This window comes from Gadus macrocephalus, chromosome 14, assembly GCF_031168955.1.
Source record: "Gadus macrocephalus chromosome 14, ASM3116895v1".
Taxonomy (NCBI): domain Eukaryota; kingdom Metazoa; phylum Chordata; class Actinopteri; order Gadiformes; family Gadidae; genus Gadus; species Gadus macrocephalus.
In genome coordinates, this window is record NC_082395.1 from 9,372,006 (window position 1) to 9,387,038 (window position 15,033).

The 15,033-nt window shown below is 43.5% G+C and overlaps 1 protein-coding gene across 1 annotated transcript in view; it reads left to right on the top strand.

The window, feature by feature from the left end:
* The window catches only part of stk33 (serine/threonine kinase 33), a 14,814-nt gene extending 2,510 nt beyond the window's left edge, over positions 1-12,304 (top strand). The window contains exons 2-13 of the mRNA XM_060071424.1: positions 3,792-3,950; positions 4,492-4,605; positions 4,730-4,834; positions 5,137-5,275; positions 7,173-7,255; positions 8,262-8,349; positions 8,647-8,722; positions 8,819-8,931; positions 9,161-9,246; positions 9,393-9,593; positions 10,886-10,987; positions 11,255-12,304. Coding sequence (XP_059927407.1) covers positions 3,792-3,950; positions 4,492-4,605; positions 4,730-4,834; positions 5,137-5,275; positions 7,173-7,255; positions 8,262-8,349; positions 8,647-8,722; positions 8,819-8,931; positions 9,161-9,246; positions 9,393-9,593; positions 10,886-10,987; positions 11,255-11,473 — 1,485 coding nt within the window. The 3' untranslated portion in view covers positions 11,474-12,304. The remainder of the gene's footprint in view (positions 1-3,791; positions 3,951-4,491; positions 4,606-4,729; positions 4,835-5,136; positions 5,276-7,172; positions 7,256-8,261; positions 8,350-8,646; positions 8,723-8,818; positions 8,932-9,160; positions 9,247-9,392; positions 9,594-10,885; positions 10,988-11,254) is intronic.
* The last annotated feature ends 2,729 nt before the right edge of the window (positions 12,305-15,033 follow it).

The following is a 15,033-nucleotide window of genomic DNA, read 5'->3' on the forward strand; positions in this document are numbered from 1 at the left end:
AATTCACAAAATTGTTGCCTTGCATTCTAATGGCTCCATTATGGAGAAGGAAACCTTTGGGGACGTGGTGTTGACATGTACAGAAGCTTCTACGCGTCAGGGCGACAGCTCGGCCAGAGGTCACCCGATTTGCAGTTAGAGTAAACAGGATATGCAATTAACTACTGTTTCCACAATGACTTGACCTGCACAAAAAAGCCAAAGGGACTGAAGCCTTACAATAATGGATTTTCCTTTCTAGATGAAATAAGACATATAAAAACAGCTTATTCAACTGTAACTGTGAAACCGTAAACTAGAGGTTGTGTTCTCTGACTGCAGGGGAAAGCCACCCATATTAAACTTTTGTATCTTCATTGTGTCTATTATAAACATTAAGCCTAAGAAGTTGTTTCAAAGTTTGTTCTGAGTTAATAAGAAAATTAGCATGATAGTGTGTGTGCAATTAGGCAAAGCAAACAAAAGTTTTTTCCACAAAGTGTAGGTCTGTATTTAAACGACCATCCAGTCCTAATAAGGGACCTCAGGGAGTTAAGGAACCTAATAAGGTAAACAACAAATAAATGTAATAGCCTTTGCCGTGGATGACATTCACTACTACTCAACCACTAAAACAAGTTCAAAAGATCCAATACAAAACGGTTGCCTGGTTTTAATTGGATATTCAAAATGGTTATTTATTCTCAGATTTGAGTAAACATGCCATTCTTCTAAAGCGTTGCCAATAAGGCACATAATTATGACAATTATTTTAAAAACGTTCAGTTCAAAAGAGCCAAAATCCATAATTAATAACTACATCCTCAAAAGTTTATAATCTAAAGTAAACAACTCTAAGATTACAATAGCTCCATTTGTCTTTGGATAAAACTAAATGAATTTGCCATCACAGCCATTGTGTCTTCCTGAAAATGTATCAATAACAAAATAATCCCATAAATGTTCTACCTCCCTATACGCACCACATAAAAACACAGCTTTAGAATAATGCTAGTCCAGTCCTGCCTGAAGTTGATATTGGATCATCTTCAATGATACATTTTGGATATGGTGGCTAATATGTGTTTTTATTAAATATCTGTAGAGTGTCATGCAATTAGGTTCTAGATGCATGTGAGTGTTGAAATACCATTATTATTTCTTTACTTAGTGAAGTATCTTCGATGTACTTAAAGGTACAATGTAGCATTGACACTGAGCGTTCAAAATGGGTACTGCAGTCCAAATTCATGATAACGGAGAGAGTTGTCTCTGCCTGCCCACTCCTCCCCAGACTGGAAGCTAAAAAAAAAAACGTATCCCTCCAAATTCATGCAAAGTCACAGTCACAAAGGCAAGGTGTTATTTGTCTGGACCTACTAACAAAAACTGTTGTAAACAGTAAATTAACATGAAACACAAGGTGGCATCTCTCTGCTGTCTGATTCATATTGTTGTACATCAATATATAGAACTTATATCTCGGTAATCAAACTACCCCGATCTAAAATAGTCCCTATTCCCTAAGGGCCCTATTTTAAAGGTCTGAAACCCAAGTGAGAAGCGCCAAACGCAAGTAGCTTTGTGGCCGGTTCTATGGCGATGCTGCAATTTTACAGGCGGATAAATGACTTTTGCGCCCGACGCAAATCTAAAAAGGGTAATAAGGCTAAAGTAGCCTTATTACCCGTAGAAAATATGCGTTTCCTGTACGGTGTTTGCAGATGCATTGATTTAAAAGTACAACTTCTTACCGCTGTATCAGTTGTTCTTTCCCAAATAATTTACCAAGAATGTGTAGCTAGGTAGATGAGAGAAGAAAAGTGTGTGCGCGAGGTGCACAAGCAACATTATGCATGCGCCCTTAAAATAGCATCTGAACAACGCGCCACTGCCTTTAAACCAGGTATTTCCTGGTTTGTGGCACAATTATTTTCTGAAACTGCAAAATAGCACCAGGGAACATTTGCGTCAGAACACGCCGTCTCCTTTCGCCGAACCGCCCCTTGGGGCGCAAGATCATTCCCTAATTTACCGACGCGTGGCGGTGGAGGGAAAAGAACGCTCTGCGCCAGTTGCAAACTAGCAACGATACGCGTCAGTGTAGAAAGTCCATTTCGCTTGATGCAAGATAGGGCCCTAAATGTTCAATTTCAGTATTTCAGAGAGGCTATTCAACATATTCATGTTCATCAATACACAAGGGTCAAGGTAATGTAGCTTAAGATAGAATGCAATTTTTGTCAATTACAACCAGGTGACCAACAGGTTCCATACAACCAAAACACACATAGGGCCAATTAGCGATTACCTAATAGCCATTGTGTTTTGAGATCCGGGAGAGGAATTCTAGACCAGTGGCACTGTGCTGAACTTTTTGAGGATCACAGTCCCTTGACCCTGAACTTGGTGTCCATTTCAAACATGTTGGCAACAAGAACAAGAGGCAGACATCTTGGAAAGAGACACCTGAGGCGTCTTCAAGTGTCCAGCCCCGCCCTTCCCCCATTATTTATCCATTCCTTCATCATATGATGCCTCGATCTCCCGCAAATGAGCTGTGATTGGAATTTCCAGAGGCTGTCACAATGGTTTTGAATAAATACATGGCAGCGGATAAGGGGAGGGACAGGCCTGTTATAAGAGCTTTGTCGTGGCTAAGATAATGCTCCAGAGTGAAGAGGTTAAAGACACCACTTCCTTGTTAATAATTAATGGCTGCCCGTGTGTGGGTGATCCACATCACCGCTCCCAGTCATTGCATGATAATTGCTTTACATTTAATTTGCCTTGTGAGTGGCTTTTTTTCACTCCAAGCTAGGTAAATTGCGCTTAATGTTAATAAAGGCTCAGTCAGGGAAAGGAATTTGGTTGGAAACCAATCGCAAGAGAGCTGAATAGTCTGCTATTAGGCTTTGCGTCTTTATTTCTCATTTTAACCCAGCTAATGTCTTTAGACTTCAATATAAAATGTTCCAAAGTGACGCTCAAATATTTTTCTTTCTTTGTAAGAAGCACAAAGCGTGCTGAAATGTGTCTCTTGCGCCTGGTCGCTATGCTGAAAATATGTGGGTTTGTTTTATGTTTCGAGGTGAGCAAATTTTCTCTATTGTTGTGCTCTTCGCTCAGAAATGTAATTACTTTGCGCTAGGTCCACAAACTGTTACTGCCAAGAGCTCTTTCCTATCCTTTTGCTGAGTACAATTCTTCTGGCATGAGCTGCACTAAACATTTAGGGGGTGACAAGCCATTGTAGCAGGTATGTACATGGCTTTGTGGAAGAACAAATAAATCAATATAAAACAAATAAATGTCCCCACACACAACCCAAAAAATTCTACAATTGATTTGAATTAGAGATTAATCATGCAGAAGTGTTGCTATGTGTGGGTGCACCAATACAGACCATTAGGATATTTTGGTTTAAATGTAGCGTTAAAAGCAGGGCCCACTATTGACTATCTGTGTGTCTCATCCAGATCGGTGGCACAGTGCGTAGAAGTCTCTAAAAGGGGGCATACACCTCCTTGACACTGAAAGGGTCTATAAAAGAAGAATGCTACTTTTAGAGGCGGATGAGTTGTATGTACTTACCTATGGATGACTGTCCACTTTCCTTAATAGACTCGGATGATATAAGTCTACTTAATATGCTGGACAGCTGGAAGTGAGCTCACCTTTAAACATCTCTTCTAATCTCTATTCAACATTATTTTGGGCTGTATCACCATTCTATGTGTATATATAGGTGAGTGCGTTATTGTATAGGCTCATGGACCTTAACAACTCTTTCCGCTGTGTGAATCCTGTAGGTGATTCCTGGAGGTGAACAGCCTGCATCTATCCCAAGAAGGCGACAGCAGCAGACGCTAGCGCCACAGGCCAGAGAAATGGCCTCCAAACACATGAGAGCCAACGGCACCGAGAGGAAGGTGCCTCACAGTCGCATGGAGGAAGAAACTAGCCTTAAGGTATGGCCCAACAACCTCTGCTTCTTCGAGCACTTTAAGCACTCAGAGCTTCTGGCATGTCACCTTAGTGTTCCAGGTTTGGACTCTCTCTCTCTGAGAGTCACCTCTCCAGTGTTATTCATCTTTGCTCACACAGGAGAATAACACTCTTCAATGCAGAATCTCGTTACCGGATTCAAAGGCATGCGTTGTGCCGACTTTGCTTTTGCAGAGATCATGATCAAGTTAATTAGACCTGAGATTGAATGAACTGCGGCAGCAACTTAATCATTTGACTAGAAATAATATATTTTGGAACCCTAGAGACAGAGAAGCCCCCCCCCCCCCCCCCCCCCCTTCGTTCTTCAAAGTGCTTTGGAAATTAGGATATATGTGTCAACGTGTAATGTGTTTGTAAGACAAAGTGGCAAAGTAAAATTTGAGCTGAAATGAGGAGTTGTAAAAGCGCAGGGTAACCATCTCTTTCCGAACGTCTTCCAGAGTTCAGAGCAGATTGGTGATTACACTATCTATTAATGGCTCCTTTTATTATCCTATTAAGAAAATATACACTTTTGGACGGAAATTGGGGCAAGGCAGCTTTGGGGTCGTGTTTGAAGCCACCCATGTGGACACCCATAAGAAATGGGCTATAAAGAAGGTGAACCGAGAGAAGGTAAGTGCATTTGCAACTTTTGTTTAAAAACTTGAATTTCACTTTGTCCATACATGGGAAATGGGTCACACACATCGAAAGGTACAATTATCGTGAAGAACAAAAGATAACTAGTATTGTACAGGCAGGGAGCCATGGAGTCATCCTGTTGGAAAGGGAAGTACACATACTGAAACATGTGAACCATCCCCACATCATACAACTGAAAGAAGTCTTTGAAACACCAAAGGTGAGCCATACTCTCTCTTTACTCTTCCAATTTGAACGTGTTAACATTGTTTGCATTCTGTGTATATTTCTTTCTTACTATGCAATGCCTTGGTAGTGCTTAAAGTAGTACGTTCCATACATAAGTTCAAGTCCGCCATCTTGGTACCTCTTGTCCAGCCATTCTAGAAAAACCAAGCAACCAGTTGTAATTAGTATTATTACAACAGTGAAAAGGAACCAAGACGGTAGCTTGGAATGTGCGTGATCATAAGAAGCCCCTCCCTTTAATGGCAGGTCTGTATCTCCAACATTCTGTTCCAGAATATGTACCTAGTGACTGAGCTGTGTGATGGGGGAGATCTAAAGGAGTTGCTACAGAAGAAGAGCTGCTTCACAGAGGAGGAGAGCCGACACATCATCACTAACTTAGCCCAGGCCATTGTGTACTTACACAAGAAAGGTACAGGCGCTCACCCAAACGTTGACATGCACACAACAGGAAATATGACGTAAATAAGCAAATGACTACAAGCGATGACTACCGGGTGAAGTTAAACGTGAGCGTGTTCCGTGGACAGGATTCTTAATTACACCCTCTATTTTTACTCTCTCTACACGTTGACAGAGTTGAAACAATACCAGGTATACCTAGAGTACTGGCTGAACTGTATAATGCATTATTGATTTTATTCTTGTAATAAGTAATACAATAGTGACTCTTTGGTCAAATTGGCTTCACGGCAGAGTGGCCGTGTGATATTTCACGCCAGTATGGCTTTCAATCATTATAGAATCCAGTTTATTTTAACGAGGTAATAATGAAGTGCCCCGGAAAAAAAAAGTTTGGCAATTTTTAATTGAATCTGAGGGCTTTATTTGGAGATGGTATGTTTTGCCCTTCTAATGATGAAATCTGTAGTTAGAGGTAATTGCTTGGCAATGAGACACCATTACATGTGGCTAATGACTCATTTACAATGAGCTCGGGAGGAATCCTGATTAATAGGTGTTTTCACATGGAGTGTCCCTCTGCGCTGGTTTAACTCTGAACTCCATAGCATCTAATGATACCCAGGGGAATATGCTAGCTATAGCAAATGTACAAAATATATCATAATTTAGTTGGGGGACAAACAGTAAGCCCTGATGCTAATTTGGCCCTTGGTCGGGGTAGCATGCTTTAACCTCCTGTATCCTCCGGTTGTGTCTAACGGCATAATTCTTTGTTTGTTTACAATATTTACATGACTTTCGAAAAGAGTCAAGATAATTATGATGTATTCATAATACAATTAATACTGTACATTAATCAATAAGATTGTTGTACAATGAATGTACAACATCAAATTGCATTCAGCTGTGGTGTTTGATTTGTGACATGACTATTTACCTTAACATGAGAAGCCTTTTTATTAGCATTCTCCTTACTTTTATCTTAGTATCAAGCCTCTTCAGTCTTTTTTGGCGTTCGAAAAACAAAAATAATTCTGAAATGGTGATTTGCCAAGGACATGACATATTTGCTGAGATCACTCCATGATATGAAATAGTTTATTCTTTTGCCAAGTGTCGCATGCTGCGTCTATACTATGACTTTGTCACCACAGGAAGGCAAAATCAGGTCTACTTTGAAAAGATTGTTATTTTTTGCTTTGCCTTCTTCCCTGACCTCATTCTACATTAACATCACATCAGGGGAAACCATTTTGGGAAGGGTCGCTGTTCTCTACCCCTTTCTGACAAAATCATTTTAAGAGAGATGAACTTAAAGACGAGAGGATTGTTCCTCACCGAAAAGTAATGTGTGTTGTGACACTTTCCAATCTTACCTCCTCCCTCTAGCACCAACATTTAATCTAACCTTGAACCCTCTCTTGCTCAAATGTCCCTCCATCTTCTCACCGTTTTAATGGGGTTATCTAGGTGTGTGTTATAGCTTTTTAAAGAACAATATATCAGAGCAAAAACTATAACGTGAGACTTCTGGCTGAAGAACAGCCACTGAGGGCACTCCAAGTTGACAAATGCCTCATGGATAATGTTTAGTAGTTAACATCATAAGCTTTATAATCATTGGTCATTATCCTATGGCAATGGTACTAATGCCTTTAATATAGTTACTGTCATCTGTTCGGACATTGATACCTATATATCATTTTCAATTCTTTACATTTTCAAAACCCATTTACAACATAAAAAAATTATATATATATATAAAATATATATATATGTATATATACACACACACACACACACACACACACACACACACACACACACACACACAAAAAGTTTATTGTTTGAGTTGCGTGTTCATTAAGTTTGGTACATCTTTCTCCCTCTCGTCTCTCCTTTAGACATCGTGCATCGGGATTTAAAACTGGAGAACATTCTCCTGAAAGGTTCTTACCAAGGAGACAAACATGGGCTCAACATCAAGGTGAGACGGTGACACACACACACACACACACACCACTCCCTCCCCCCTCCCTCCGGGTGGTCTGTGCTCGCCCCCGCAGTCCCGCTCACTGACTAGTAAATGGTTTTAAATACGGCTTCATTATAGCAGACCTCCCTCTGCTCAGCCCGTGCAGGGTTTCATGAATCAACCCCTTGAAACGCATTAGCACCTGAGCACGCCATGTTTCAGTGCGTCAGCAGCAGCACAGAGTGGGTTGAAGCAGCAGATACCGGGGGTGCACGCTATGAAACCAGGCACGCCATATGGCAGCATGGGAAAGGTTTAGCCTTTATGTTTGGCAAGACTGGGCTCCTCCCCTTATCCCTGATGGCTGTAACAAGTATTTACATTAGTCCCTGTCCATCTGCCCTTCTCTGGCATACATACTTCATCTCTGATCAAACTTGGAAACATTATAGACATTATGGAAGACTGTTTCTCTATGTTTGGCTGTGTCGACACTGTGTTGTTCAATGCAATCCATAAAGGCTTTTACCTGAACTATTACATATAAGAGCCTTAGCGTTTATGTAAATGAATTCACCCCAACTAAAGGTGCTTTATCATTGGCCGTTCAACTCTGCCCACATGATTTTGGAAATGGATGTGTGAACGTGCTGTTATCATTGCAATAAAACTGTACATGATATTAAATACTGGCCTGATATTCTTCCATAGGACCCCTTATTTACATAAAATAGTTTTTTGAATAAATAAATATCTTCCTTAATGAAAAATCTCTCCCCTTAACTGATCACGGTGTATGGATGTGCTTTTTTTTACTAAGGGAAAACCCGACTCCATTACTTTCCCGGGTGATAACATTATAGTGACTGCCGATGTGTTAATTATTGATTCAGTGTGCCGTTGGTGAGCGTTCTCATGTTCCCTATAGGACGGCCATGTCCCGTCCATGTGCCATGACCCGTGGCCCAGCGACATAGGAGACTAACAAGTGTCTGTGGATCTCTCTGCCTGTGTCTAGGTGACAGACTTTGGATTGTCTGTGAAGAAAGGTGGGGTGGGGAGAGAGAACATGATGAAGGCTACCTGCGGCACTCCCATCTATATGGGTGAATATAAATACACCCTGTGTAATTCATTAGGACGCTGAAGGCCTAGCGATTACTCAATCGGCAAGATTTAGTATTTTGTTCAGCTGAACCTGCCCACCTACTGACTGGAATGTTTTCAAAACATATTGCCCTCCCTCCTGTTGGATCTGTGTGTGTGTGTATGCGTTTATGTTTGTGTTTGTGTGTGTGTTTGTGCGTGAGATTGTATGTATGTGTGTGTGTGTGTGTGTGTGTGCGTGTGTGTGTGTGCGTGCGTGCGTGTGGGTCTGCGCATGCTTGTGCATGTGTTTTTAGCTCCTGAGGTGATCACTGGTCATGAGTACAGTCAACAGTGTGACGTGTGGAGCATTGGAGTGATCATGTACATGTTGTAAGTCCAGTCAACCCACAACACTGTGCATCAATATATGAGCCAACAGCCTCATGTGTGTAAAGCACAGGTAGGCACACACGTCTGTTCCCGCAGGATATGTGGAGAGGCTCCCTTCATCTCCAGCTCAGAAGAGAAACTGTTTGAGAAGATCAAGAGAGGAGAGCTGACGTTCTCTGGTTCAGTTTGGGACACCATTAGCGATGCAGGTGACGGCTCCACTCGTATTGCTTCCCCCACCCTGAATGTGGTTAACCTCTGACCTCTGCTTCTTCAGGTTAACTGCTGTGCCGCGAGATTCATACCCCTTGCATACCATGTGTGGGACATGTGGCCATTCGTTGTTGTTGTTGTTGTTGTTGTTGTTGTTGTTGTTTTTTTTTAACCATTTCAACGTGTTTTTGGGACAGAATAACGGAAGTGTCTTTAATTCAACAGCAAAAACGGTACTGGGCTGCCTCCTGAAGGTTGATCCAGCCCATCGCATCACCGCCAATGAGCTAGTGGACAACCCCTGGATTACGGTAAAGCCCAAATCACAAGGCTGTGTTGAGACGGACAAAAAAATATTGTTTTTAAAAGACTCGGGTCGATCAGAAAGCGACACACACGCTGCTTTCTTGCTGCCCTCATCGCCCGTTCAAAACCATGCGCTTGCCCGTTCCTCCAGGGGGACACCAGCAACCCGGCCACGCCTACCAATGTTCTGGAGATGATGCGTCTGTTCCGGGATGACCCCGATGAGGGCGAGGAGCAGGAGGGCAGCGAGTCCTCCCTGTCTCAGTCACTAGAGGAGTTCTCCCTCCGGACCCCCAGCAACAACAGCCTCCAGGAATACATTGACGAGCTTTCTCCTTACCATAGGGAGCTGGTATGATGTGACTACAGCCCACACACACACACGCACACACACACACATACACACACAGGCTATTTAAGGGGACTCCCTGGTTCGTGTTATGTATCTCACTGTATGTATATCACTGTACACCGGCTAGTCTCCCTCTGTAGATCGGAAAAATTAATGAATGAATTCTTCTGAGTCAACCTTTATTTCCGATAAACATGGCCTTTTCCAAAAGGAACATGTTTTTGCCTCGGTGTATCTGTTGTTGGAATGGAGCTCTTGTTTCCATCCCTACAACAGCTAATTCTGAAGAAGTCCACAGCGGTCAATATATGATGAGCTTTTAGCGAAGCACAGGGCTCCAGGATGTGCGTTTGGGATATAGCTGGCCAACTGACGGGAGTTCAGCGTTTTTGACTCATAAAACATGGGTTTGAGATTAGAAATCATGGACCGGATTCGACTGGTTTTAGAACGCCAGACAAAGCTGTAATTTGATCGGACGCACTTGGAGAGGTAGATTGGATGCACTTTGGTTCAACCGGGGGTCAAAGTTGAAATTGTTTGAACTCTGAGCGTGGTGCAGACAAGGTGGAAAATCTGAGCTGTCCACTCTGCCATGGGTAGCTTCAACACTAGGTTGGGCTTAAGGACAATGTCTGAAAGCTCATCATGTGTAGGCTCCATAACAACTAGATTGTCCTCCTATAGTGTTGTTCCATTGTCATATAGGGCAGTCCTTAGGAGGTCTATGGAGTGTCACCCTAGGACTGCTAATGAACAGACTAAGGGAAGTTATTTTCCATTGTGATAAACAGTAGGTTGACTAACAGTAGATGGTGATTTGTTAAATTAAAAAATGAGGAAATCATCAAAGGAGCAATATAGACTGCTGTTAGGACCTTTAAAGGTCCTAATGCTTAATAATTCCAAAAAATCAAAGAAGATGTATTAGACTATGCCTAGTCAAGAGTCAATGTATTAGCCAGACTAACAATACCCAGGGCTAAACCACAAAGATATGTGTCTGCCTCCTGGCTCTCCAGTGACTGGAGGAAAAATTCAGACCGATCTGTGCGTTTCACGGTCTTTAGATACATGATACGGTCCATTCCTTTCTGCTGCTTTGACCTCAATTAGCCTAGTCGGTAATGATCTGGTCTTTGACTAAAAAAACGTCTGGCTGCGTCTTAGATAAGTCAGCCCTGACGGTAAGTTTATCAGCACAAGGTTAAGCTCTATTTCATTATTCAGTGTCATTAAAGAGCAGGTCTCTCATGTTCCCTCTCTGGGTTGTGTCTCTGTGATCCTGACAGGAGGAGACTTTGGAAACCTCTATCAGGGTGGAAACAAACAGTGCGGACATGGTGAACACCAGCACGGTCAGCCAGCCCACAGCACAAGAGAACCACCTGAACGTATGTTGGACCTCGCATCATTCCGGCCATCTGTTGTAGTGTAACAGCTTGTTAAGACTCTGAGGATATTTGAGGGAGAATTCCGTAATTCATAATTCGGTTTTAAATGTTAAATGCACCCGTTTGTCTAGTATATTTAGTGACCACTAGATGGTGCCAGATTTAATGAATACGGCAGATTCCCACAATAGTCTGTTTTTACGTGGAAACTGTGATGTTAATGTTAATGGCCTTTTATGAGATGAATGCAAAATGTTGTCTTTGCAGGCTGATACAGGTGCTAAAGCAGCCAGTCGGCCAAGTGCAAAGCAGAGCAGCCTGAAGGAGAACAGCGAGAAGGGCCCTCACGCCTCCTTGGCCAGCTGCGGCCTCAAACAGACTCCTAAAGTGGGTAAGGCGGAAGCTAACCTACCCTCCACCTCCAGCAGTAAGCCCGCCAACTGCTCCCTCAGACCGCCCGTTTGCCCGAAGAATAAGAAGAGCTAGGCCCAACAGCAGAAGCAACGTGCCCAGATTCAACCTGGGGCCCGGTGCCAAAGTACTCGGGGGGGGGGGGGGGGGGGGGGGGGGGGGGGGGGGGGGGGGGAGCCCATTAGGGCCCCCAGGATAAGGCAACTAAGCACATGAATACCACTTGACAGAAAACGTTTTCTCTTAAAACCAGGTCAGACACAAACTACTCAGTGCTGTACGATAGTGCACGATGTCCGAACGAATGGCGACGCGCCTTCGGTCGGTGGTTAGCTCGGTGGGTTGAGACAAGAGAAGAAAAACGACACAGCAATGTAACTCTACCTGCAGCCGCCTGGTATTGGCACCACTGTATGAAGCTACAGTACATTTGCAGGGGCTCTTTGCATATTGCAAATAGAATGAGTATAGTGGTGAAATATTATACAAAAATGTGGCTACTTTGAAAGAGAGTGTCTCTTCTTATTATACTGTGAATGTTTTGATTTTGCGTTAGCTTTGTTGCTAGGTACACAGGGTGGTGGTGGTTTAGTATTTAACAATCTCACCAGATTAGTATCTAATGGACACATTTTGGATGATTTATGTGACCAAATCTGACAAAAAACGAATTACAGCAAAAGATTAATGTTGATATTATTATTATTATTATTATTATTATTATTATTATATTAATATTATTATTTTATCTGTTTGTCAGTAGTTAGCCTGAATGAATGTTGCTGTATTTTCATGTTGGAGAAGGACATTTTTGTATGATGGTGCCAAATATAATGAAACAAATAACGGATATACACAAATGTACTTTGTGAGTAATCAATGAATAAAGAAATAATGAACAAACAAGAAAAATGTATTCACATTTCTAATGTACTTCAATGCGGCGAAGACAGAAACTAAAGTTTCCTTTTGCGATGGTGTCAGTTCGCAACCACGTCGATGAACAATAGGCCTTTGGTGTAGAACAGCTTATCCCTTTTTTTTCTCCTTCTGTGTTCTGACCACTCAATTGCAAAACGGTCTTTATGCATATGACTGTATCCGTTGGGTGTCAAAACACAGAAGTTGTCAAACAGGCTTGTTCCGCTCCATCTGAATGCAGAGGATTGAGACTCAGGACAGCCGTAGCTCTAATCTCGTTTGGGAGGCCATTCAAAGCACTGGGAGCTGCTTTTGAGGGCATTGCCATTCAAGCACAGGTTTCTCTCTCTACAGAGAATAATCCTGAGCATAGATACAACATTGGAGTAGTCATGCAGAACCTAAAGAGGATGAATTTCAAATCTGGCTATTTGCATTTCGCAGTGAACGTGTTCTGACAGAGGGCTTGTCTGTGTGTGTTGGTGTGGACTGTGTGTGTGGACTATGAGTGTCGAACGTGTGTGTGTGTGTGTGTGTGTGTGTGTGTGTGTGTGTGTGTGTGTGTGTGTGTGTGTGTGTGTGTGTGTGTGTGTGTGTGTGTGAACAAAAAGTTCATGGCCTTAATGTGTTTAAATATTTTGTTATCAAAGTACATTTTTGCTATTTTCTCCATGTGTATGGTGTGAGACATATTGTTTTACTGACACTTTATAGTTGCGGATGTTGAAAACTAGAACACCCCCCGTCCGTCCGTCCCACCCCTGTCCTACCAACCCCAAAAAATCGACACACTTAATATGGAGCAAAGGGAAACTAAGCCCTCTCTAAAAATTCAAGGTATTAAAAAGCACTGGGTGTGCCAACCGTGAGCTAGCCACTGTGTCATGATGAAAACGTGGCGGCTCTTGTATTTACTTAGTGTAGAATAAACAGCAGATGGAGCTATAGTGAGTTGCAGGGTTAATTTGCACGAGTCGTCGACTTGACAGGGTTTTTCCCTAAAGCCGGCTATCAAGTTTAATGTGTGACGGTGTCAGTGCATTTATGTGATTGCTAAATTATTAAAAACACACAGCATGTCTCTCCAGGTGATTCATTCAAGAAAAGCCTCTTAAAATTAAAATGTTTAAGCAAGCGGACTAAAGTTTAGAAGGAACACAAATGTCATTGGTTGGGCCGGTGGGGAGTGGCTAAGAATGACACATATTCCACTGAGTTATTCAGCATGCGCAACCTCTTCCTTTAGAACAGTGTGCTGAATTTGCATAAAATCTGTGTAGACAACCCTTCTGTATAGCTAATGCGTTGTCTGACGAGGAGATGGGATTTCAACATATGGTCCTCATTTTCTTGTGCCAGACTTTTAATTAATTATAGGAAAAGCAAAAAAACAAAACAAATCCCCAAATTGAAGAGTGCTGGTGGAATATGACCTGAAGCACCACCAAACGCTTCCTCTGCACACAACCTGTGGCGAGGAGGATTCTCCAGCACAATACGCAGGGGCAAAAAAAGAATGATGTGATTTATTTACACTTTAGTGGCAAAACATTGTTTGTGCGTATCAATGCAATGCATTTGTCGTTTTTTCTCCCACCGCATGCTTTCGATGCAATCCTCCCCCAGAGAGGACAAGTAAAGGAAGGGAGGAGGAGAAGTGAGGACATGACAGGATGAAGCCAGGGCTGTACGGTGGCCGCTTCAGGGGCGTGAGGCTCGCGCCAAATCACGGAGGCAAAAGAAATGACAAAATTTGTCGGGATGGAACCAGCGATGCGCCCTCTGCTCCCTTGCAGCCCCCAATCCCCCCCCCACCCCCCCTGCCCCGCCCCGCCCCGCCCCGCCCGGTGCAGTTCCCTCCCCTCCTCTTCCAGCAGGGCTGTGACAGATGGGGAGTAAGGGTGGGTGGGTGGGTGGGTGGGTGGGCTGAAGGGATTAAAACTCTGCCGCTCCTGCTGCAGCCCAGAGACAGACAGAGTAAGGAAGGGAAGGGAGGGGGAGCGAGAGTAAGAGAGAGGGGGAGGAAGGGAGAATGGGAGGGAGGGAGAGGGAGAGAGAGTAGGAGACACAGGGAAAGAGTAGGAGAGAGGGAGGGAGTAAGAGCGAGGGGGAGGACGAGAGAATGGGAAGGAGGAAGAGGGAGAGAGAGTAAGAGACACAGGGAGAGAGTAAGAGAGAGGGAGGGAGTTAGAGAGAGGGGGAGGAAGGGAGAATGGGAGGGAGGGAAAGAGTAAGAGAGGGGAAGAGCGTAGGAGAGAGGGAGTAAGGGAAAATGGAAGGGAGGGAGGGAGAGAGAGAAAGAGACCCAGGGAGAGAGAGTAAGATAAAGGGAGGGAGTAAGAGAGAGGGGGAGTGAGGGAGAATGGGAGGGAGGGAGAGAGAGTAAGACAGGGGAAGGCCGTCAGAGAGAGGGAGGGAGTAAGAGAGAGGTAGCAAGGGAGAGAGAAAGTAAGAGAGCAAGTGTAAGAGAGAGCACCAGAGCGAGAGAGAGAGTAGTGGGGTGCAGGGGAACGGCCCTCATGGTGAGGTTGAAGGCCGGCTAATGTCAAATGGGGTAAGGATGCCCCCCCCCCCCTCCCCACCTGCTTGATCTCCCCTCTCAGTGAGTCAGTGCACACTGAGGAGCCTGGTGGGGACTGCTAGGAGGGGATGCGGGGCAATAACCTTAATAGAGCTCCCTTTAATTAATCAGCTCATCTGCAGAGTGAGAGAGC